Genomic DNA, 26,261 nt, shown 5'->3' on the forward strand with positions numbered 1-26,261 from the left:
TACTCATGTAAAAAATTCAAATCTACTATCCAAAAAGCCTTGCACAGATCGCATTTCTTATCTTCCGGAACTTCTTATTCAAATATTGGTTCTAATTACATACTTGCTTGCATATTTCCAACAATTGTTATCAAAATTAAAGAACACAATTTTTCTCAAGTACATAACAGGAAAAAAATCGCAATTAGCTAATATAATAACACCCAAAGTTTCGTGGTTTTATTATAGTTGGATAATTGAATTGTTGGGACGTTCGGTAAGATATTTCTTGGTTTTTAGTTTTTTTTTTCTTGTTTCGTTTTTTTTTTTTTTTAATTCCAAAAGTGTGTGTTAATTTTTTTAATGTGAATTAATGAATATTAAATTTGAAAAATTGTAGAAACTTGAAAGACTCATATTTTTAATCTGTGTCAAACGTGCAAATGAACACAATTTCCATGTGGTATTAAACATAAAAATTTCAATGCGAAAACGAATGGAAAATACCTTCAATCTGCAAAGCAAACAAATTCGTACTAAATTGTGTATTTTTTGATAAAATAAATAACGGTCAGAAAACCTATAAAAACAGCTGGATTAAGTTTTTAAAAATAAAAAAAAAAATACTTTTTTATGAAAAAAACTTATTTTTTTAAGAAAATAAACTGGGCTTTAATAATAAGCGAAAAAAATTAATACTCATTAACGTCTTTTTTTAATTAAAATGATAAGAAAGTGAAAAAAAAACAACTTAAAAATGGCGGAGAAATGGTTGCCCGCAGAAAAAATTTTTGAGACTAACTAAAACTGCAATAAATTCTGGATTGGTTAAAAAAAAATTTTCTTCAAATCAGACGTAGTTTGGCAAAGATAAAGCCAGTTAAGGGAAAAGAGAGCAAAAATCATAACTAAAAAACGGAAAAATAACGAGATAATTACCTCTTAGGGTTTTCGACTTAAAATTACCTCAGCAATCCATGGTTTTCATTTGGGACGGTGACTGTGGGACACCCTGTATAACTAAAAAAATTGCTTTAATTTTTGTTAGAAAACTATTTTCAAAAACTTCTATTTCAACACTTATTAAGCCATCACACACAGGATTCATCTGAAGGAATCCCTTTTGTGAGAGAAAGGAACCAAGTGTGCAACGAAAATTGAACTAACATTTTTCACCAAATTTTAAGTGGAAACAACCAAGATACGTTTGAAAGTTATCAAAATTTTGGTCGAAATATGTTTTGTCGTTTATGAGAAATTCATAAATCAAAAAACCGTTCTATGGCAGGTACCGTTAATAGTGGTACAACAAATGTTTTTTTTATTTCCAAAGAAAGCTTTTATTTGTTTCACTACTTACAAAAATTTTAATCAAAATCGTTGGAGCCGTTTTTGAAAAAAAATTAACTTTTCTATTTCCGTTATATGACAGGTACCGTTTGTTTTGGTCCTAAAAAAAAATTTTAATTTGTCCTCTAGGGAATCACCCAAAACTGTTAACTACCAAGTTTGAAGAAAAAAGCTCCAGTAGTTTAGGCGGTAGCTCGAGGTTCCTACAGACAGACAGACACGATTTTTTACGAATCCTAAACTTGCCCTATAGTTACGGTGACCATCCGTCCCGGTTTACCCGGGACTGTCCCGTATTTCTATAGTTTGTCCCGGGTTTTTATTTAATAAACCCGGGACGTATAAGTGTTCCGTGATTGTCCCGTATTTCAAAATTCTCTTATTTGTGTATTCAAAATTTTAAATACTTTGCACGGAAAACAAGAAAACAGTGGTTGGAAAACAAAAGTTTTTTTATTTTTTGAATAAAAGTATTGCAGCCATATTTATAAGAGAATATTAAAGGTTGTTTAACGTTAAACAACCTATAAATAGCTTTTTAGTACAAAATGTGTATACATATATAAAAAATTTACTCATTTGAGCAACGTTGCTTAACGATTGCTTAATTTAAACGCCATTCACCGCGTTTAGAGCTTGCTTAGAGCCATTTTAAGATTGATTTGACCACATATGAATTATTACTAAGATCGTGTGCTCAGTATCATGATAGTACTTTATCTAGGGTGTGGGGTGAAGGCGTCATTTTGGTTTGAAATTAAATTATTCCCTAAAGAGAGCTTGAATTTTAAATTAAAATTAAAAATAGTTAAAAACAAATTAAAATGGTTAATAAAAATAAAAAAAATCAATGCTCTCTGACTTTGCTCTGTCTATTTTATTAAGGAACCCGACGAAAGCAAAATCATCGGTCACCGTACCTATAGTAACTATATCGCATACGTACGTTACCGTATTGAAGCTTTATGTCTCTATCATTTTCTACTGATTACATAAATAGAGAGAGCAATAGTCAAAACATTAACGAACGTATGCCGTAGTTCGACCGCAGACTCGTAGCAAACGAATTTATTTTATAATACACGAAAAAAAAAAATCGTGTAATCTTGGTCTTAGAAAATTTAATTTACCTTTCTACTCAAACCATCCCTGCTTTCAAATCCAAATCAAATGTCAAAATTTTGACATTTGATCAAAATTTGACATTCTGTCAGCTGTTCTTTGTTTAGTTGTGTTGGAAATCTTGAAAGGTGAGGGTATCTCCGAATGTGCCCTTTTAATTTTTTTTTTATTATTTTTTGTTTTGTTTTCTTTTTTGTTCTTTTCACCCATAAACTGTTTAAATTAAATTCGTTGTTTTTTCTAACTCAAATTCAATACTCAGTGTTCTACAAAATAAAACACATCAATCAAACCGGCTGCAAATGATATATTCTACAAAAAACAAACAAGGTTAGTAGTAAGCAAGCATCACAGCGCGATTATAAAATAAAAAAAAAGAATCAAGTCTTCAACAAAAGTTTAAGCAAGCACAAACCACAAACAAAAAAACAACGTCCCTCTATGCTTTGTGTTTATTATTCTATTTTCTATGTTGTATATTATTTTTCTATGCGTTTAATTACATTTTTTAAGTGTTTTCTCGTGACATTTTTTTATTTTTTTCTTATCGATGAAAGTGGTTATCCCAATTATAAATTAGAATCATCTGATTCTAATAATGAAAAACTTTGATGTCAGGTAAGAAAGAGCGCAATGAAATAGTAAAATGAATTTATAATTTTCATATAAAATGAACTTGAAGAAGAATCAGCCTTGAATGTTATCTTTTATCTACATTATTCTATTGAGTCTATTTATTTATCTCTACTCCAGAAGCACAAAAATTTTTTTATAATATTTGTTTTTGTAAAAATAGTGCTGATAAAGGTTCTTTTTTTGTGTTTCATTTGCAAAGAATTTAAGTTTGCCAGAAGTTAAAAAAAATGTGCAAACGAAATTCGTATAAGTAATCCCTTGGCAAAGAAAACACAACACGAAACACTTGCATTGTTTGCATTTTATTTAATGTTTTCTTTCTTTTTGCTTCTTGTAGGTATTTAATTAAAATCTCAAACAAAATGTTCATGATTACCTATGAGTTGATTAGTTTGCCGGAGAGCAGACAAAATTACCATTTTTTTTTTATGTAGAAACACATGTTAAGTATTAAAATCTGTTTAGTCTAGTCTATAGCAATGATTTGACATTGCCCTTGTCTTATCTCTCTTCTCTGGTTTTATGGAAAATTCTAATTTATATATTTGTTGTACTGATTTAAGTTTATTGACACAGTTTCTCTGTTTAAGAAATAATAATATAGGTTTTATCAATGTTGCTAACGTAACGGCGTATATTTTATATATTTTGTTTGAACAATTTTCATTGGCGTCTATATAATAATTGGTTGGTTTTTTATTTTATTTATTTAATCTTGTTTCGTATGTGCATTAATGTAGGGTAGATATTTCAGAAAAAATGTTATAAGAACCGGGTGATAACATATAAAATTGTCAATTTTTATTCACAACTAGGGCAATAGAATTTCGAAAATACTCAGTTTTAAGTTTCAATACTTTTGCTGATGATGGCAATCATTTATTAAATTTCGCTTTTGCTATATGTAAATCTTGCTTTGGAGGTAGTATCTAGGGCGCTGAAATATAAAAAAAATTATTACATAGCATTCTGCGACCCTTATGTTCTTAAACTGCTCTTTGTGTCCTTTGTACGACCGACCAATACTCGAATATACATACATAGCTGTGAAGTGCGGTCACCTTACTATGCCATTCATATAACAATACTTGAAGCAATTCAGAGAAGGTTTTCTGTCTTCGTTTATTTCCGTGGTCACATGATATAAACTTCCCCCTTACTCTCAAAGACTCAAATTAATTAATCTTCCTTCACTTACTGACCATAGAAAGTATTTGCAGTTTTGTTTTTTATTGTTGGAATTATTAATGGGTCAATATCATCCCCATCGGTTCTAAGTCGGTTAAATTTCAGTTATAGTCGCACAAGTAGTATAAGGCTACACCAACCATTGTGCCTTATTTTTAGTAGATCAAACTATCGTGCAAATAGCCCCCTTAATCAACTGATAACAATATTCAATAAATTTTACTTTTGTATCGAGTCTGTAAATGACAATTTGCATTAATTTAATTTAAACGTATGTTTTTCAGTAGCTTACGTATTACACTCGAACAATTAAAAATCTAACGGATGATTTCTTGACAAAGTTCTAAAAATCAATTTACAATTGTTAGCGCAAAACTTTAAACAATTTAGTAAATTGCTAAAGCCATTTAGTAAGTTACTAAGTTAAAAATCCATATACTTTTTGGCTTTAGCAATTTACTTAATCGTTTAAAATTTTGCGCCATTATTTTTATTACAGTGGACTCTCGCTAACTTGAACATTCGATAACTTGAACAATCCAATAACTTGAACGTGCTATTTTCTTGAACCTTTTTTTTTGCAAACTCTATAAGTTGAATAATTAAAGTATTCAAACCTCTATAACATGATTTGATTTCATAAACTATATTTCAACAGAAGTTTGAATTTCCTCAATATAATGTACATAGTACCTAGGTTTCTACGTTTGTGATTGTGTTTTGAGTCATTTACATTAATTTATACAACAAAAACGAAAAGGATTATGACATTTATAGTTGTTACTAGGGTGTGAACAAAATAAAATTTAAAACAAACTTTAAAATTATTGAAATAAAAACAGAAAGCACTTACCCAAGGTTCACGTACCCTTAAAACAATTCATCTTTGCAACAGTAAAAAGAAAACAAGAAAACATACAAGAAACCTATCTTTCGAATAAGAATCCAATATAGTCGAGTAAAATTAAGCATAAAATTGGTAAAATAAAATAAGCATAAAAAAGGTAAAATAAATATAAAAATGACGTTTTCAAAAAGTTCGAATGCGGGTAGCGGGGAAACCACGCAACTTAAAATTAAATCATCATGTATTTGCTTCCTTACAGTCCTAGAGAACATCCCTACGCTACAAAGTTTGATCAAAATCTAAAATGAGACAGCAATTCCGATTGAACGCTTTCATACGAAATGGCAGTAAACGGTCCTCAAAAATTGTTGTAATCGAGAGCGGTGAAATGTTTTTTTTTTAACTTTCTTATTTGACCTTTTAATAATGCAGCCCTATACTCGTTTTACAGATTCATCGACTTTCCCTGGGTTCCGAGGTATAAATCTAATTTTACTCCACTAATAACTGAGCAAACAAAAAAATATTTGATTGAATTTCAAATCAGCGAGATTACGATTTTTTCACAAAGCTTAGAAACTGCTAAATTCAAATACGAAACTAAACTTTTATAGCAGATTTATTTTGAAGAACCATTGATGGGATATGAATCTATAAAAAAATACACCAACTGCAACCAACTGGCATAAAATGTCACAAGTTGTTCCAATTAGAAAAAAAATGTGGACATTTGTGTATGAAAGAGAATATCAGATCAGACTTAGGGAATTACAGAGCAACATTTATGTTATGTTGGAATATTTATATAATATTTCAATAAAAATTAAAAAAAAAAAAGTCAGGTTTCTAACACCTATTGATTCAGTTTAGCGCCAGTTCCTATAATTCAAAAGGAAGTGGCCCTTGGATTAAAAGTAAACGAATTCAATATTTTGTAAACGTTTTGAAACCATTTTTTTTTTCCTTCATGATATAGCGTATAGTATGACCCCAACCCTTAAGTAATTTTAGTAAACCATGCTTTTTGGTTTGCATTAAAAAAAATCATTTTTGGGATTTTATAAAAATTGATATTTTATTTTGAGAGTTGCTATAAAAGATTGTTTTTTGAATATCTAGTAAACGGAGGGGGACAGATGATGATTTTCGGTATATGTAAAGAACTCAAGGTGAACAAACCACAGTAGTTTGAATTTAAAAAAATGATTTGTGCGAATTTTCAATTTTTCGGTGCAAAAATTAACAAAATAAGTTAAAAAAAAAAACAAATTTTGAAAAAAATGTACTTATATCATGTTTTGAAAATAATAGATCCAATTTAAGTGAGAAAAGAGATGTAGACCGCTAAAATATAGGTAGTTTTCCAAATTCGTCCGGAATTTACAATAGAAGAAAAAGTGAAATTCAATTTTTCCCAAAATGGTTGAGAGTAATAAGTTAAATTGCTGTAGACAGCCGTTTTAATAATTTAATATAAAGCTCCAGATATTAATATTTTTAATCCCTAAAAAAAAACCACCTTCTGTCATATCTTTTACGAGTACATTATAACTTAGTCCTAAGGTGCCGCTTCACATAAATCGACAATTTGCAAACATTTGATTTAGAACCACAGAAATAAATCATGCAATCAAAATAAATAAGATAGCGGGCTTAAATCAGTTGAAGTATCTTTACTGAAATTGCCAAGACTAATTAAATTTATTTATTTAATAATTATTTATTTTTCTCTTTTTCTATTTTATTTATTTGTATTTCAAATTGTTGGATGCATTGTTATTTTTACCGACTTCCAAAAAGGAGGAGGTATTCAATTCGACTGTATTTTTTTTTTTTTTTTTTTTTTTTTTTTTTTTATGTTTGTTACCGCATAACTTTGGACTGAGTGAACCAATTTTGATAATTCTTTTTGTATTGGAAAGCTGGTGGCTGCAGTGTGGTCCCATTTCAATTTAGTTCACTTTTAGCCATAGGAACTATTTTAAAAACCATAAAACCCAGTTTTGATCCATGGAAGTCGGTTTTGTTTTTTTTGCTAAAAATGATAATTATTTTATTGTTAATATTTTTTTGTAAACTAGGTATATTTTCATTATTCTTATTAATTCAATTCACAACAAAACTTGCAAAGTTCAATTTATTAATTTCTTTTTTTCTTAACTAAAACCACTTTCAATTAGATACACTTAAGTAAACTTTAAAACAACAATGTTGGTTCTTGGTTTTATGTAAATTCATATCGTTTCCAATTTATTTTTATTTTTGAGTAACATAATTTTGTTGGTAAGGGATCTATTCCTACATACCTAATATTTACATATTTCAAAATCAAGTCTAAGCAAACAAACCAATGATTGAAAATAGGTAAACAGAATCAAATAAACAAAAAGTTTTTTTTTCAGGCATATTAAATAAAAAAAAGAAGTACAACTTTGAATATAATGGTAGATAGCAGATTGGATGTTAAATTTCGTAAAGATACACACTTTCATAATTAAATTATTTAAATGAAATTTTAATTAAGTCAACGAGTCCCAAAGTGTATCAGTATCAGTACAATATTGTGCTACCAAAGTTTTGTTAATTTATATGTATAATTTGGTGGAAACATTTTGGTTTCACCCAATGAATCACAAATTTAAAAAGAATTAAAACGTAAACCTGTTCATCGTTTGGAATGTCTTTTGCTGATAATGCGTTTTGCCGTTCCGTAACTAATGTTTTATTGAAAAACCAATCTCTTAAATTAAAATTAATCGGAGGCATGTCTTTTAGTAGCAGTTAAAAAAAAAGGAAATACAAATTATTTTAAAAATGACGTAATTTTATTTAAATAAAGATTAAGTTGCACGTACTTGCTCATAGTATACAAGTTGCTTAGTATCATAAGGAATGCTATGAATTTTTGTATTAAATATTGAATTAATAAGAACAAAAACATACAACTTGCTAATTATTAGTCTGTCATTAGTTCCTTTACATGATTTCAAGTAGCCGTAGCTCGAAAGTTTCTTTGGAATAAGAACCAATACTTCGTTTTTTTTTAACATGCCTCTTAAAAAGTAACGAATAAAGTCTGAGTTCAAATAATATAGAGGAGGACGTTAAAGATAATAGAATCGCGGATATTACTTAAAAAAAGGGTGTGAACAAGAATTTTTGTTTATCGAACTATGGTTAAGTTTACTGATACAAAAAAAAAAGAACGAAAAAAGGACTCCAAGTTATAGGTTGTAGAAGAATCTTTAACAATTGGTTATTGGTACTACCAAGTCCTAAATTTCGCCAGCAGCAGCAACATATTTGTAAGTATTAAAAATGGTGGTGACAAACTTTTAACCAATTTAGAAGAAGATGTGATAATGGCCCTAAATGTTTACCACAAGTAGGTATGTCCTAGAATCAATCCAGAAATATTTCCCAGGTTAAACTGTAGCCTTTCCTCGGAAGTCTTCAGAAACAGCTCCAACTTTTGTGTTTATTTTTTAAAATTTTATTAATTTCATTAAAATCAAAAACCTTTCAAAGTGTGGGCACAAGCATATTGTTTAGATAATTACTTAAAGTAGAAACAAATATTAAAAAAAAATAAAACAAAACAACGGAAACACTGATAAATATAGTGATATATTCTTCCGTTTCTCTCTATGAACTAAAAATTGTAAAAAAAAAAATTATCAGACAAGTTGAAATGGTTATTAATTCTTCTTCGAATGAAATTATTTTTTTTTTTTAATCAATTTAAGTTTTGCCAAAATAGAGCTACGTATTTAAATAAAAAAATATCTAAAAACATTAAGATTGTTATAGTACAGTTAAATAAGCAAAAAGAAGGGTAAAACTTGGAATAAATGCTAATATGCTTAAATATATTTGCAAATATATTTATTTGGATATTCTATAACGTACCTTAAAAGTCTAAAAAATCCCATATCGGCAAGTCGCAAATTTTAAAAGTCCCGCTGGGAGGTGCAGTTTGAAAAAATTGAAAATATATTTTTGTATGTTTTAAATGGCGAGACTTAAATTAAGACAAACATTTTTGCGTTTTTAGTGAACCCTCTTATGATATCAGTATATCACCTAAATTATCACCGAAAATCCATCAGATGCTAAGGTAAATCTATTAAATTTGGCATGAATATTCCATTGGCCATGCACAACAAAGCTAAAATATTTCATAAAAATCTAGACGTCAATGAACAGAAAAAATGTTTTTTTTTATGAATAGTGTTAAGTGCACGAACTGCATGGGATTAGTATAAAAAGCAATAAAATATTCTTGCCAATTTAAATCAATGTACCTTCGCATCTAATGAGTTTTCGGTTATAGTTTAGCTGATATAACTTTCGTTATAGTTGTCTATTCCTCTTGATTTTTCTCTGGATTTTGGATTTGTGATTAAAAAGTTCCTTGAATTCATATGTCGCATGTTTAAAACACTCTAAAATATTTTTTATTTTTTAAACTGCACCTCCCAGTTATACTTTAAAAATCACGACTTGCCGACATGGAATTTTTATACAAGCTTTTGAGGTAAGTTTTTGAATGCAAAAAAAAATATATTTATTTTAATATTGAGTATTTTTACAATATTTCAACTATATTTATTTTAAGCCTATTAACAAAAACGTGCAAATTGTCTTATAGGTTTTCAGTGAGCTTCACTGAGCTCATTGTTCATCTCTTATTTGAACAAGATCACATTTGTTCTAAGTAAAACAAATCCTATCAATGGTTGAGCTTCCCATTTATACCGAGAATAGTTGTCTCAATAATTGAATTTTTAATATGCTTTTATTAGCTTCGCTTGTAACTAACTAACTAACAATGTAATAAAATCTTGTAACTAAATTTTGACCCACTTTCCACTTATCGTATCGAACTGAAACTTTGCACATACATATATACAGTGGCGGTCAAAAAAATAGCAGTGCATCGAAAAATATTTCAAATCAAATATAAAACATAAAAAGAGTTTCGATGATGGATTTATTTTTTAGTAAAACTATTTTAGATACATTCTAGATTAATTTTTAGTATGAATGAAATTTAATTTATTGCTAATAGCTAAGCAATAATCCAAAAACAAAATAAACCAAAAAATTAAGCGGTCAAAATAATAGCAGTGATTTTCTTTTTCTAGTAAATTTAAATAAAACAAAGGCACAAAAAGTTCAAACAAATGGTATTTTACTTGGCTAAAGCTAGCATTTGCTCCCTTGACCTTTGTTTTTAATTAAAGGTTGGCAAAAACCTTTTATGGGGCCGACAAGTCGCTGAGATCTGTGAGGTGTTTTAGCTCACCAAACCTGCTCAACAACGGTCCATAACTGCCGTTATGTTTGGGTTTTGCTTTATAAACTTTTTCTTTTATATCCTCGCAATGATTCTAGAAAAGATCGAGGTCCAAAGACTAAACAGTCCACTCCATAAGCTAAATCTTAATGTTTTGAAACCATTGTTTGGCTGCTCTCCTGAAGTATTTTGCGTTATTATCTTGTTAGAAGACTCATTTAAGCGGTATTTTGAAGTCGACGTATAGCAGCATACTGTTTTACAAGATATCCAGGTACTACTGCTGGTTTATTTTAGTTTTAATCTAATATAATAGACCAAGTCCGTAGTAGGACAAGTTCCCCCAAACCATTGTACTGGATCCTCCGTGTTTAATAGTTTTTTTGCTTTACCTAGGGTTATATTTCGTGTTTGGTAGTACTACCGAGACCCTTTGCCACCATGCGGAATCAATTTGCTCTCATCAGTCCAGAGAATATTCTAGGGTCTAGTATAAGAATTTGAAGAAACTTGTCGGCCCCATAAAAGGTTTTTGCCAAGCTTTAATTAAAAACAAAGGTCAAGGGAGCAAATGCTAGCTTTAGCCAAGTAAAATACCGTTTATTTAAACTTTTTGTGCCTTTGTTTTATTTAAATTTACTAGAAAAAGAAAATCACTGCTATTATTTTGACCGCTTAATTTTTTGGTTTATTTTGTTTTTGGATTATTGCTTAGCTATTAGCAATAAATTAAATTTCATTCATACTAAAAATTAATCTAGAATGTATCTAAAATAGTTTTACTAAAAAATAAATCCAACATCGAAACTCTTTTTATGTTTTATGTTTTACTTAAAATATTTTTCGATGCACTGCTATTTTTTTGACCGCAGCTGTACAAATGTAGTTCAGATGACAACACAATATTTTTGTGGTTCGGACCCTGGGGAGGGGCATTGAGGGGTCTAAACACCAAAAATCAATTTTAGCCTATACTTTCAATAATCGTATCGAAATGAATACTTTATAAATCAGATGACTTTACAATATTTTGGTGGTCCGGATCCTGGGGAGGGACATTGGGGTTCGAAACACCCCAAATCAATTTTAGCTTACTTCCAATTATCTCAGATAAGACTAAAAAGTAAAAAATAATATATGTAGTTTAAAAAACTAAAAATACGATTTTAGGATGCACTAAAAACTATAAAATAATTTAATAGACTTATTGGAAATGGTTACATCAAAAAGCGTAGAGCGCATTTTTGTTGCGTGTAATTTTATAAAGTTTGAACAAAGCGCTCGACGCTTTTTGATCTAACCATTTCCAATAAGTCGATTAAATTATTTTATAGTTTTTAGTGCATGATAAAAGCGTATTTTTAGTTTTTTATACTATATACATATTTTATTTCGAAATAAAAAAAGGCCATATATTTTTAAATAATAAACGCCACATTATAAATATATAGTAAGTCTTTAAAATACAAATTGATTGATGTTAAACCCTAAAATCTTTAACCCTCCTAGACTACCCAGAGTAGTCTTCAAAAGAAAGAACAAAGATTTTTATTATGATATGAGTATCTATAAGGTTCTAGGGTTAAAAAAACTACTTAAGATATCTGATTTTGCAACAAGTGAATAGACTGCGTTTCAAAAAAAACTTCTATTACAAATTAATTACACAAACACTTACGACAGTACAAAGAAAAAAAAAATAATGTAAGTAAAATTGATATCATTATTATAATTTTGAAGTGTTATCTAAGGAATCCTCGTTTCAAGATCAGATCTTAGTTTTAATTTCAATTGGGGTAATAGAGGTTTATCGTTATCAGTATAATTAAATTAACGTACTTTTTTAGTATATTAAGTAACGAGGTTAAACTTTGAAAGTATTTGTAATGATGAAACAGAACAAAAAAAAATAATAGACGCATTGTTTTCTAAATATTGCTTATCAAATTACACACAACGTCAACAAAAACTATACACATTTTAAATTTTGAAAGTAACCAATTGATTTTTGGTTAAGTTTTAGTTGTTCAAATAAAATAAGCAAGTTTATACCCTGAATGTAGAAGAAAAATTATTAAACATTTTTAAAAATCAACTTTTGGTATTTTTATACCCAAACAAAAACTATACAATCGTGATTTTTTTTTGGCGTTGACTGTATTTCCTATCCACCTGCTGAATCTCAAGTGAATCTTAAGTAGTCACTTATTTGCAACCTTATTTGCAGTTTTTAAGTTCTATTATGTATACTAAAGTTTTGGAGTATGGGCTTAAAATATTAAAAATGTTTTTGTTTACCCTGAAAAATCTGGTTCTCATATTTTGTTTTCAACTACTTTGAACATTTTGCTTTTGATTAGATAGTTTAATATTTTATTTTATAATTTAATATCTCATATCAATATCTATATATTAAAAATTAAATTTTTACAAAATAATTATTTTAGTTTTGCAATATCAATGCATTTTTTGTTTTTTTTTCCAGTGTAAAAGTGATATTTTATTTATTTTGTTTGGCTTTATTTCAAACCATTAGTAGGTATTATCTGAATAAATGATATTTTTAAAGTACAAAAAAATAACATTTAGATTATTTAAATCAACAAACAAAATTTTATATCGTTTTATATTTAGCTTTCGCAATATCTTCCAAGACGATTTCACACAATGTTCTCATTAATCTTTTGCGAACTTAAATGTCAAAGCGTTAATATTTTTCCTTTACTTTTAGTAAGCTCAAATTTTAACATACTTTAAATATACTTGAATTTTTATTTTTATCTTTTTTTGCAATTTTATTTGCACTTAATTTTGTCAAGATAATTTATTTTTAAAATTATTATTTATATTAACGATGAGTGAGTGGTAATGTTTTCAAGTGTTTCAAATTTAAATTTAAAAAATTTTTAATGCAAATAAATAATAATTCATTAGAAATTCATACACCGATTGACGTTTTAATGGGTAATTGCGCTAAACAAATGCTCATATACCTACCCATGTCTAGTGTATTGGTACTTATTCAAATGAAAACACTTAATACGAAAATAGCTTTTTAAGTTTGGATACGAAAACAGTTTGTGCCAATTCCAAAAGAAAAAAAAAAATACAACCAAATGCAATTTAAAATACAAATAAAGTGCACAACTTGTTCCCACATACTTTCTCTTTTAGCTAGATTTTATTAAGTGGCTAAAAATAATTATTTGAATTTTTTTTCTTAATTTTAAATACTATCTTTCCTTTTTTTACATAGGAATATAATTTATTTTTAAATCGAGTATTAAAATGCATACTTTTATCAACATATAATTATAATTGTAAGGAGTAGGATTTTCGCGTTTCTGTGTTGTAATGTTTTTATGTTTCTGAAAAATAAGAAAACTCAAAATTTAATTTTTTGTTTAGAAATCTTTCGAACTCGAAAAAAATTTAAAATAATATTTATCTCTTAAAGATAACATTCATGATGTTTAAATACACATTGCCTTAAATAATTAATCCAAATTAAAAGAAAGTCGAAGGCGTAGAAAACGAATTTTATAATTGACGACGCCGACGTGAATAGGCTAAACTCACGCTATTGCACATTCCAAATACATATTAGGACTGATGCTCCGTAAGCCTCAAGCAACCCAGAAAATTTGAAGTCATTCCGAAAACTCTAAATAGACTTAAATATAAATTTTGCGCAGAAATTTCCTCCCAACTACCCTGTTGTTTCTCTACTCTTTCGTCTCTCCTGTAAAATTTTGAGTTTGGGAGATACGAGAGGCTTCCTTATGAGGCCGACGATATGACACATGTTTTTAAGGTATTTTTTGATGCTGAATCTAAAAGGGTGGTTTTTTGAGTGAAAACAAAAATGATGGGTCACCTTAATGAAATTTGGTAAAAACATTGAATTTGGGATAGAAAGCAAGAAAAACGAGTTTTCATAAAAAAAAATTAGGTGAAAGGGTGTTTTTTCGAAGAGGCAGTAAAATCTGTAATTGGTCCCAAAAAGCCTTGCTTCTTATCCCAAAAGCAAACTTTTTGCCTGTACTACATCCTTTTATTTATAATGTTAAAAAGCTGCAATTAAGCCTATTCAAGTTAATTGGAAAACTCAAAATTTCTGAATTTATTTTCCAAAGGCGAATGGAGAAAAATTCTCTGTATTTTAAACGTTGGTATTTAATGTATTGAATCATAAATAAACTTCAGATATCGCAAGAAGAGAAAGGGTGAAGTAACCAGGTTTTTGAAATTTGTATATCGTGAACTTAACAGTATTGGACCACGCATGTTAATTCAATATTTAAATGGCTGTGCTCCATTTCTTCTGAGTTGTTTGATATGACGGAGGGAAGATCTATCTTGTTGCCAGCCATTATTTTGGGACTATCATTTTTTTTAGAACTGCATCGTTATTGTTTATTTCCCAAACTCCCCCAATAGAGACTGCCAGAGTGCCAGCTCATTTGAACAATCTGTTAAAATTTAAAAGTTATGCAAAGGTATATTAAAGACTCAATTTGATAACTTAATATTATGACACATTTCTTCCACTCCTCAATCAATTATTTTTAGATTTTTTTTTTAAGTCACTATCCATCTTAAGCGCAACTACCATTATTTGATTTAATCAATAACCAATGTGTCTATCAATGGCACATTTAGTATCTTATTTTGAAAAGTGATTAGCAAATAATTCATAATTTGTCATGATAATGATTCGACGAAAAACAAATTATATCTACCTAAACTATGTATATAGATCAAATTGCCAAAAATGATATTTTTCAAATAATAGAAGGCCACCTGTCGTGCTTCTTAATGGATAAAAAATAAACAACATTAAGTTGTTGTTATGCGACTGAATTCATTCAGTAAAACATTCTTGTAAAAGAAGTTTTGGCAACTGCTCAATAAAATAAAAGTTTACATAATGCAGTTCATCATTCAAATCGCAATAAATTGTATACGAATATTTAGTTGATATTTTGCATACACTTCGTCTCACTTGATAACGACCACTTATTTATAAGTTATAAGCTTTTTTTGTAAAATAAATGTAGAACATATAGGAGCTTTCCATATTTTTGTATCTCCAGTTCAACTTAGTGTGGAATTTACCTAATATAGTATTTTTACAGCCCTGTTTTAGACACTATACCAGATTAGAAAGGCATTTCTGAAATTGTCAAATATATAGAACGGGCAAGGCAAAGTCAACGTAACTCAAGCACAGTGCTCAACAACACGAATTTAATAGGTATAGCTTTTTATTAATAAGGTGTTTTCCTTTTGGTTTCAAATCTTATTATTTATTCCCTAAACACCTTGTCAAATGAAATATTAAAATTAACTTTCTTAATTACTTATTCGCGTGATAATTTTAACTACAATCCCAATTTTCAATGTAGCAAAAAAAAAAATATTTTCATGTAAGTTTTAAAATTTTTTTCTAATAGGGTCAATGTGGGTAAATGTAAACAGGGGTAAATGAGAACATGGCTCATAACAAGCTTCAGTTAAATCTCTTTGACGCATACATTAGTACAAATCGCGGACGCATGTATCTTTTAACTTATACGTCAAACTCATTGCTGTCAAGAGAGAATTCATTCGACGAGCGTATTTTCCGTGAAAGATAGTTTTTTAAAGTGCCAAACAAGTCGTTAGTCTTTCAGAAATATTAAATATTTTTGCAGATTCAATTAAGTAAGTATAACTTGCAAATACTTTTTAGTTTTGAATTTTGATGTACAGCCATGGACAGAGAAATAGCACACTATTGAGAAAAATCATGCGAATCGAATTTTAGATATTAGGAATGCTTTTTATACATTTTTTTCTTTTGGTATATTGTCGAAATAAAGTGATGGAGACAAAAATATCTTAAAAATACCGTTATTTTCTATATTTATTTGCACTAGCAATATAATGCTTTTTCTGTCTCTTTCGCTAGTGGACACAGAAATAGCACACATTTGTTTAACCGTTAAGTTTTTATTCCGCGTTCAAAAGTTGTAGACGAAAATGCATTCATTTTATTGCTACTATTTAATTAACAAGTATTTTTGAAAAAAATAGGCAGACAAAATTATTAAACTTCGAAAAAAGGGAGAATTACTTTTGATCTTCATAGTCAAGGGAAAAATTCTTCTCAATTAGCTTAAACTCTAAATTTTTCGAATAAATGATGGATAAAGCCATTTATTTAGAAAGAGCAAATAGAAATTTAAACTCTGAAATTAAATTGCGTTAACTTCTGCCCCGCAAAACTTCCATACGAGTGGATAGAGCGATCACAAAGAAACGCAAATATGTGCCTTTTAAGTCATCTCGCACGATTTTGCCCGAAGTAAATATAGAATTCCGCGAAAAAAGTGTCAAGCAGACTTTTAAGAAGGATACTTAATGATGCTGAGTTGTACAGACAGGTAAGCAAGAAAAATCCAATGATATAAAAAGACACATGAAAGATCACCTAACATAAGCTAAAAAAACATCTGAATAAAAACATGCAGTTTTGAATGAGAGTCTTTTGGAGTGTTGAAATAAAGGTTAACTGCATTGGAACCGATAACAAAACATTTGTCCATCGCCTAAAATGTTAAAAGGACAAGCCAAAGTATTATCTCAAGACGATGAAACTAAGAGGATTGGATTTGATGGTCTGGGGCGCATTTTCCTGGCATGGTAAGGACCCATTGGTTAGGTGGATGGCAGAATTGATAAATTCTTTTGTCTTAATATTACATTAGAATACCGAGGAACCATATTTCTCACCAGTTAATTAGATATTCATAGATGACAATGACCCAAACATGCATCAGAAATAGTACAAGATAGGTTTTCGGACGAAAAAATCGATGTTTGCACCTAGCCATCTCAAATTCACAATCTTAACCCCATAAAAAATTTATAAATTGATGTCAAGCTTAAGCGTGGGAAAAGAAAATTCAAAAATTCAAACGATCTTTGGGCCAGAATCAAAGAAGCGTGGTACCGTACTCCACAAAGTGGATACCAGACGTTAGTTGAAAGTTTACCAAAGAGGTGCGAAGGAACTTCAAAAAACTGTGGTCTACTAACAAGTTACCAACTTAGTAGTATTGAATTTATTGGAAATTGTAAGAATTTTTGCTTAGAAATGATTATTTTTATGATTTTCGGAATGTGTGCTATTTCTTTGTCCACAAGAAAAAAGGATATTCTCTACAAATTATAATTTTTAAAAATAAATTTTTATAAATACCATAAACGAATCACTGCCGTTTTTACCAGTACCTTCCTTTCTTTTCGGATCTACTTCTTTTATCGGTTTTCTAGAAATATTGCCACATCCATAAGACGAAGTGTACTGCTCAGATGGACCTGGTAAAATTTGGAGAAAGATACAAAAGTAACAAAATCCCATCAAAAAGCTGGTACTGGTAAAAACGGCAGTGATTCGTTTATGGTATGGGGGTTTTTGCTTATAGCTTTTGGTGTGGGTTATTTGGTCTCCTTGAGGAAACAATGGATGGGTATTGTTTTTTAGATATTTTATAGACAAACCTGCACCAGATTGTCGAATAATGAGGCTAAGATGGATTGATTTTCTTCAATAAAGGTAACGGCCCTAAGCAAAACTCGGTATTTTTGAGTGAATTTTTGATCAAAAACTTTCAAAACCAGATCCAAACGTCCCCCAGTCACTCGATTTGGATACTATTTAGCATCTGTTGGACCATTTGGTGAGAAAAGTAAGGAAGCATTCAAAGGATTAGCTGAAATGAGTCTTTTAGGAAGAGTGGAAAAGATTCGGCCCAAAAGTTGCAAAAAATCTAGTAAAATCAATGCCTTCAAGTGAGTTTGACCTCGTCAAGTCTAGAGGGTAGCCTAAAATATATTAATTCCCAAAAAAATTTAGATATTTATACTTTTAACATCGATTTTCATAGTTTTTTCTTCTCTGTATACTTACTTTTGTAATGCGAAATTTTGTACTGTGTTTAATTTTTTGTCACTTTTTCATTTAGTATTGATTATTTGACAAATTTTTTTTTGTAAATATGTAGGCAATGATTAATGAAATAAAACCACATTTAAATTTTTTTCGAAAATTTGTTAGATTCTTTTTTTTGAGGTCTTGGTTAAACAAAGTTAGGGGTGTATACTTACTTTTGTGACTGAGTGTAAAAATTATAATATATAAGTTAAAAGGTCCCAAATAAATCCAATTTTTGTAAGAAAAATCAAAAGTGTGCTATTTCTTTGTCCATAGCTGTAGATTCTATGTGAAACAAACAAACTTTAAAATACAGGACATTTATGTCGATTTGCATGTGTTTACATTTGCCCCAGAAAATTTTTCATAATGGGAAAATGTAAACAACGTATTCTGTAAACTTATATTCTTGCTGAAATTATTGGTTATATTAAAGATAAAGTATTTTTAGTCAATTACTATTGCTAAAGTGCCACGGAGCCACATTTTAAAGTAGCCAACACATCAATTTCAGTGGATGATGTTGCAAAATCGGTCTTTGACGTAAAAAAAAAAAATATGACGTTCAGAGCTGCTAAGGATGCATATTGAGTGCCTATATAAAGAATCAAAGGAAGAAAACAAAAACTTTTATTGGAATTTGAAAAAAATTTTGTCAAATACCTTCTTGAACGTTTTTCAAGTCGTTATCCATATGATAAAGAGGAAATTCTAAATTTTATACCACCGTTTACATTTACCCCGAATTTGTAAAAAAAACACAAACATGGTGGGGTATTTGTAAACATGCCATATTTGACAGTAATTTAAACAATATGGGAAATATTTGTTTATATTTATAAAAAAGAATTGCCATCATTTCATATTTGCATTTGAAGATACCTGTCAAGTTGTTCTGTAAAAACATATTAAAATCTAAAGTCAAAAGAAAAAAAAAGACATGAAATTGTTTACATTTACCCACATTGACCCTATAGTGTTAAAAAAAAAATTAAATACAAACTTAAAACAGATTTAATAAAATACCCCCGATGAAGTCGAGAAATTACGACGAAACGTAATGAAAAAGTATGAAATCAAAATTTTTATTTGTATATAGAAGGAAGTGACCAAAAAAGCCCGATTGAAAATACAAAAATATCAATCCCAATTTTAATTAGTGTAACATTATTTTAAAAATGTGTCCTTATAGAGGGTCTAATAAAAGTAATGGCCAAAACAAAATATACTAAAAGACCAACTCAAGGGCTGTCAGAATTTGTACTGAAATACTCATATTCCTAATTGCATAAATGAAATAACAACTTTTTTTTAAAGTCGTATAAGCATGTTTTTCTTGATCCAGGGTTGAAAATGACGAAATAATGTGTCTTATTTCATCAGATACATTTTTCAACTTGATAAAACATCACCTCCACCATACTTCCCTCTTTGAATACAGTTTTAAAAAAGTCATTAGGGGAATTTTCGACAGACTTTGGACCACATATGTATACATAGAAGGTGAAAGATACCAATTCCAATTATATATACATATAAAAAATTATGAAATAATTTTCCTTTGAAGCAAAAAACATTTTAATGTATTGGAATTTCAATAATTTTTGTTCCTAATTTAAAGAAATAGCTTTTTATGCTTATTTTAGTACCAATTATTTTTATTGTTAAAAAAAACTGCCGAATGAATAATTTGTATACAAATAAATGAGATAAGAAAATTTCATGATATTGCGTTAGTCATTCCAATCAGAACTAAAATAAATAGAGAGATACTGCTCCCTCAAAAAAAGAAAAGATGCATTTTTCATAAAGTCGATATTTCAAAAAATGCCTCAAACATAAATAATCAACACCTACAATTCATATATTTTCCAAAATTATTGTGGGAAAACTGGCAACTTAAAATATTCATTCCAAATACCTATGCTGCGCAACGATTTCAAATATAAAGTCTCACGTCAGATTAAGTTTTTAGTTTATACAAAAATGATTCATCTTAATGATAAGTCAGTCAACTCTGATGTGATAAGAACCTTACTCTACTATCAAATTGCTACCTCCTCTAATAACCACACCAAAAATTGTCTAGCCAAAAGTAAATTAATTTCATTTTTCAAAATTTATTTCTCAACAGAATCTAATCCGTCAACATGAAGTTCGCGGAACATCTTTCCGCGCACATAACACCCGAATGGCGAAAGCAATATATAAATTATGAAGTAAGTTAAACATCTTTTATTCTAATAAAATTCTAATTTATTTTTTATTTTATATAGGAAATGAAAGCAATGCTGTATATGGCGGTGGAAGAAGCACCAGCCGCTGACAGCGTTGAAGATGATGTACTTAAAAGACATTTTGTTAATTTCGATGAAAGCTTCTTTCATTACTGTGATAAAGAACTTAAAAAGATCAATACATTCTATTCGGAAAAATTAGCTGAAGCAACAAGAAAATTTGCCACTCTTAAAGCTGAGCTAAAAACATGCATGGATGATGCTGAACGTTTGGCTAAGAAATCAAAATCATTGAAAAAAGCTGGAATGCCACATAGAAAAGCCCAAGAACTGAAGTTGGCATTTAGTGAATTTTATTTGAGTTTGATTTTATTGCAAAATTACCAGAATTTAAATCACACTGGCTTTCGAAAAATATTGAAAAAACACGATAAGCTACTTCGTGTTGATGCTGGAGCGAAATGGCGCCAGGATTATGTTGAAGCGTCTCACTTTTTCACCAACAAAGACATTGACAACATAATCAATGATACCGAAACACTCGTCACAAGTGAATTGGAATCTGGTGATCGCCAGCGAGCTATGAAGCGCCTTCGGGTGCCTCCATTGGGTGAACAGCAAAGTCCTTGGACAACATTTAAAGTGGGCTTATTTTCTGGTAGTTTTATTGTCCTTGGAATTGTGGTTTTCTTATCAGGTGAAACCAATTATTACACATAAAAGACGTTTTTGAGCACCTTTTCAACTTTTTCTTAAAAATTTCAGTCATCTTTCACGACATTAGCGGAGAAAACTTGAAAGTAACCTTTAGACTGTACCGAGCGCCGTTACTTATTATCGAATTTATCTTCCTTATTGGAGTCAACATTTATGGTTGGCGATCGTCGGGTGTAAATCATGTACTTATCTTTGAGCTAGATCCAAGAAATCATCTCTCAGAGCAGCATTTGATGGAACTAGCAGCAATTTTTGGTGTCATATGGACTCTAAGCATGTTGAGCTTTGTGTATAGTTCCAGTTTGAGTATACCTGCCTATGTGAATCCCCTAACGTTGACTGTAATAATGTTCGTATTTTTACTTAACCCATTCCATGTCCTTCATCATGATGCCAGGTTTTGGTTATTAAGAATTTCTGTAAGTTGTTTTTTAAATTTATCCTTAAACATATTTAAATATTGTTTTGTCTTAGGGTCGTATGATAGCAGCTCCATTTTTCCATGTTGGCTTTGCTGATTTCTGGCTGGGTGATCAATTGAATTCACTTGTAACAGCATTGCTTGATTTTGAGTATTTAGTTTGTTTCTACATCACAAATGGTGATTGGGCGCAAGCAAATAATACATCGGTTTGTTTGGAAAAAGATTTCCTTATTCGCCCGTTTTTCAATTGTCTACCAGCATGGTTTCGTTTTGCGCAATGTCTGCGTCGTTATCGCGATTCCAAAGAAGCTTTTCCCCATTTGGTAAATGCTGGAAAATATTCTACAACATTTTTGGTTGTGATATTTGCAACATTACGCTCCTTTTATGGAGGTAAGTGGATTTTTTTGCAATTTGAATTTGAGAACATTAATAAATTTTATATCATTTTTTGATTTGATAAAAAGTTAACTATACAAATACATTCGATAATCCCTACACATGGTTGTGGATGATAAGTTCAATTGTTTCATCACTCTATGCCTACACATGGGACATTAAAATGGATTGGGGCTTGTTTGACAAAAATGCTGGAGAAAATAAATTTTTACGAGAAGAAATTGTTTATACATCAACGGTAAGTAAATTAATTTTGTATGTAAGATTTTTCTTTTTTCAAATAATTAATCCACATCAAATTGATCAGATAATATGTGCTGTGGGGCAAAGTTTAGGATTCATTAGGAAATCACACATGATATAACTATGATTGATGATGAAATATCTTTTGAAGCGTTATTAACACGGTACCTGGCATAGAAGCGTTTTATATCAATTTCGATAAAAAAAAATGTGCAGGAGCGTTAAGGTAGCAACAATCTTAAAAATAGCTAAATATATTTTGCCATTATAAAGTTCAAAGAAGAAAAGTAACGTCTCTCGAAAAAAATGTTTTTAGCTTTTATGGGCCTAAGCTTTTAACGATACCTGACTTCTGACATGCACTGTTTTGTCTGTGTTCTTTTCCCTATGCTTCGGCTAGTATTTTTCAAATGAGTTCGAATTTCACTGATAAATCTTGACTTCCTTAGGGCCTATCTCTTGCTGGTATAAAAGCTGAAAAATTGACTTAGTTCCTTCTGCTTATTTTTTGTGAAGATGCGGAAATCATTACTTAAGGAAGATAGGTTCCACACGCACCATTCTAACGACAATTATGGTTTGTTTGTCGTGCCATAAACTCTCTCTCACTTTTTTTTTTTTGCTAAAAACTAAGCTAAGATTAATTTATATTATGCGAGTTTTATTGGTAACTCAATACTTAGCTCAGTAAAATGTAACACGGTAAACAACAACAAATGATTGCTAAGGAAAAACAAAAGTTTTTTATTTGTTGGTTTACAGATAATTTTTTTTATAGACTTATACATTTTTGACCCTTAAACAATATAGGACTATAAAAAATAGATAAAAGTAATCGTTTTTTGATTTTAATAGCATAAATTATCATCTGTAAATAGAATTTTTGTATCACTATTTGTCGCGTGTAATTGCTAACGTGGTTTGCAACTTTCCAGTCTTATTTTTACTTAACCCTTGTGGTTATGAGAAAACCCGCTTATCATAGATTAAATTTCATGTGCAGATTCTCCTGAAGCAGTGTTGAAATGGGTGTGATAAATGTTTTAATTTTTTTGATACCTAAATATTTCGTCTAACTAACCAAATGTTGCTTGAAATCGAAGTTTAATGTTACTGTTCAATGTTAGTAAAGTTTACAGATCAAGAAAACGAACATATTTCGTTCAAGCAGTTGCGAAAGCAAAAAGTGTTCAAATGTGCCCCACTCTCCATTATTGGTTTATGCATCCAAAGTGATTTTTGTCAAATTTTTCCACGTACTGGTTTCACTGTTGCAATTATACAAAAGATAAAATTTTAGAATGTATTCAAGATAGGATAAATCAATGAACTGAACCATTAAACGATAAACAAATATTCTTAAGACTTCAAGAGGTTTTGATCAATAGGTCATCACATTTGTTCACGTTTTTTTTAAAGCTAAGAACGCTTTCTTCTATATTATTAGAACTCGGACTAAAAATAATGTGACATTAATTCTTTACGTTTTAAAAGAAATATTCAGAAAGCATACGATCTTATTTCTAACATATCTTTTGAGAAACGGCTTATAGCTAAGTTTGTAAAAAATATTTTCCTAAAAAACCTAACGATTTTCAAAAGAAAACTTCTTGAAATTCTTCTTTATAAAAGAAATCCAAAAGGCTCTAAGAGCTCATTTGGCTCGTTAAGCATTGGGAAGTCAAATTTTTCTGCCAATGGTCACTGTGGCGTATCACTTCCGGGATGCCAGTTTTATCGACTATGGACAAAGTAAAATTCACCTCTTTTGGTTGCTGAGACACAGAGATAATCTAGGAAACAATTGCACCTTGCAAACTCATGCTAAAGTAAGAAACTAAAAGCAACAAACAAGAGATGCCAAACGAAATGAAAAAATACTCAGCCCTATCGGCAATCTCACGTGAGAAATTTCCCCGGGAGTAGGTTTTCTCTCCCGGGAAAGCAATAAATTGCTGCAAATTAATACTCTATTTTGAAAGAAAAACACTTACATTTTAGCTTCAAAAGATCTGTTCCCTATCAAAGCAACGACAGAAATACTTCGGGGGAGAAACTTCATTCCCGATAGGTATTTTTGTAGGGGAATATTTTCCTAGGAAGTTTTTCCATGGAAAAAGTTTTGCCGATACCGATTTTTCGAAATAGAGAAATTTTTCCAGGGAAACTTTATTGCCGATAGGGCTGACTATTTAAAAAATGCATGTAATCTATAATCAACACAGTCATCTTCAACCTCCAGCGCTTTAATAAAATCTCCCTATGGTTTAATTAGTGGAGAAGTTCTTTGCAATATCATAGTATCAGAACGGATCAATTAGTGGTCTGTCAGTTGTTTTCCTTGCAGCCATTTCTACGTAAACTACCTACCTAAAAAAAATTCGACTCGGGTAGGCTTGAATATTTATTTTTTTATAACACCTTATTTGTTGATGGTGGCGAATAAAAAAAAACTGAATATTCATCAGATATCTACTTTTGAAGGGCTACAAAGCGAAGCTAACATTGTAGATCGCACTCAGTCTCTCTTTGTGATTTTCTTTAAAAAAAATGTTTTTTAATACACGAATAACTTTTCTTTGCCAATTTCCTGAAAACGTATATTTTAGTTTTTTTCTTAATTTGAAAATTTATATTGTAAATCTTTTTCAAAACGGTTTCAAAAACTTAAATTTGGGTTTCTAAACATTTATTTTTTTTTTCTTCTAGAATAAATCAAATAAAAAAATCAAAGCTTTTTGTAATATTGTTTGAATCATAAATTCATTATTTCAATTGAAACGTTCAAAATATTGCATCTGTTTGTACCTTACAGTTCTACTACTTTGCTATTGTAGAAGATTTATTGTTGCGGTTTAGCTGGGCACTATCGTTGTACTTAACCCAAATGAAATTTGTTCCCAGTGAAGTAATGACTTCAATTACAGCAATTCTCGAAGTGTTTCGGTAAGTAATAAATTTTTTTTTTTTTCTTTTTAGATTGAAAAATAATTTGATTATAATTTCTCTTAGACGCTTTGTTTGGAATTTTTTCCGACTGGAGAACGAACACTTGAATAATTGCGGTAAATTTCGTGCCGTTCGTGATATATCTATCGCGCCAATAGATTCATCTGATCAAACACAAATTCTTCGAATGATGGACGAACCAGATGGTGTTGTTAATCGATATTCGAAAACAAATCGACCTAAGCCTAAAAAATCCAAAGATCCCGAAAAACGAAGCCTTCTGCATCCACGTGGATCTCTGCAAGATCTTAATATCGATGTTGAAGGGACCAAAAAACTTTAAGTTTTCCAAATTTCAAAAATAATTTATATATATTTTTTTTTAATCTGTTAGTTTAATACTTTTTTTTATAGCTTTTAAGATAAAAAAAAATGTCACAAGACAAAAAACGCGAAAAAAACCGATTGCATTGTGCAGAAAAAAATAACGCTTATTTTTGAAGCGGCAGTATTACTTATATAGAACAGAGAACCAACAAATTTATTTTTGAAGGACTGCTTTTAGGCAACAAAATTAAAAAAAAAAAAAGAAAAAAAAAACAATAATTAATATTAGAAACACATTCAAAATTAAAATGTTATAAAATCGAAACCATTCCTCTGTATCACCTATTCCCTATTATATACGTCATGTGTCTTTTTTTTTAATTTGTAAAATTAGTTGTAGTTTGTAGGTTAAATCGGATAACTGTTGAGTACATTTACATTTATTTTATAATACAAAAAAATATATAGTTTATATTTTTTATAGCAAAATTGTGTTTTTTATTTGTTCAACAAGAAAAGTTTCAAGAATAACTGACCCGCGTCATTTTTCAAAAGTGGCGCTC

At 29.6% G+C, this 26,261-nt stretch overlaps 1 protein-coding gene across 4 annotated transcripts; it reads left to right on the forward strand.

Moving 5' to 3' along the window:
• The first annotated feature begins 232 nt into the window (after window positions 1–232).
• Window positions 233–26,139, forward strand: LOC129908984 (xenotropic and polytropic retrovirus receptor 1). Of its 4 annotated transcripts, XM_055985855.1 has the most exons (9): window positions 2,537–2,579; window positions 2,714–2,781; window positions 20,537–20,621; window positions 20,679–21,336; window positions 21,405–21,775; window positions 21,831–22,173; window positions 22,248–22,417; window positions 25,238–25,368; window positions 25,435–26,139. In XM_055985855.1, the coding sequence occupies exons 3-9, from the start codon at window positions 20,553–20,555 to the stop codon at window positions 25,712–25,714; spliced, it is 2,022 nt and encodes a 673-aa protein (XP_055841830.1). In that variant the 5' UTR covers window positions 2,537–2,579; window positions 2,714–2,781; window positions 20,537–20,552; the 3' UTR covers window positions 25,715–26,139. The 4 variants fall into 4 exon arrangements, with proteins under 4 accessions (XP_055841831.1, XP_055841830.1, XP_055841829.1 ...); XM_055985856.1 differs by lacking the exons at window positions 2,537–2,579; window positions 2,714–2,781 and adding an exon at window positions 233–256; XM_055985854.1 differs by lacking the exon at window positions 2,537–2,579 and having other exon boundaries at window positions 2,586–2,781.
• Window positions 26,140–26,261: the final 122 nt, after the last annotated feature.

The sequence above is a fragment of the Episyrphus balteatus genome, chromosome 2, assembly GCF_945859705.1.
Source record: "Episyrphus balteatus chromosome 2, idEpiBalt1.1, whole genome shotgun sequence".
Lineage (NCBI taxonomy): Eukaryota > Metazoa > Arthropoda > Insecta > Diptera > Syrphidae > Episyrphus > Episyrphus balteatus.

Coding starts and splice junctions, on each gene's coding strand:
- LOC129908984 (XM_055985856.1), top strand. CDS start 20,553: ATGAAGTTCGCGGAACATCTTTCCGCGCACATAACACCCGAATGGCGA. Junction 21,337..21,404: donor AATTGTGGTTTTCTTATCAG/GTGAAACCAATT, acceptor TAAAAATTTCAG/TCATCTTTCACGACATTAGC. Junction 21,776..21,830: donor TTTGGTTATTAAGAATTTCT/GTAAGTTGTTTT, acceptor GTTTTGTCTTAG/GGTCGTATGATAGCAGCTCC.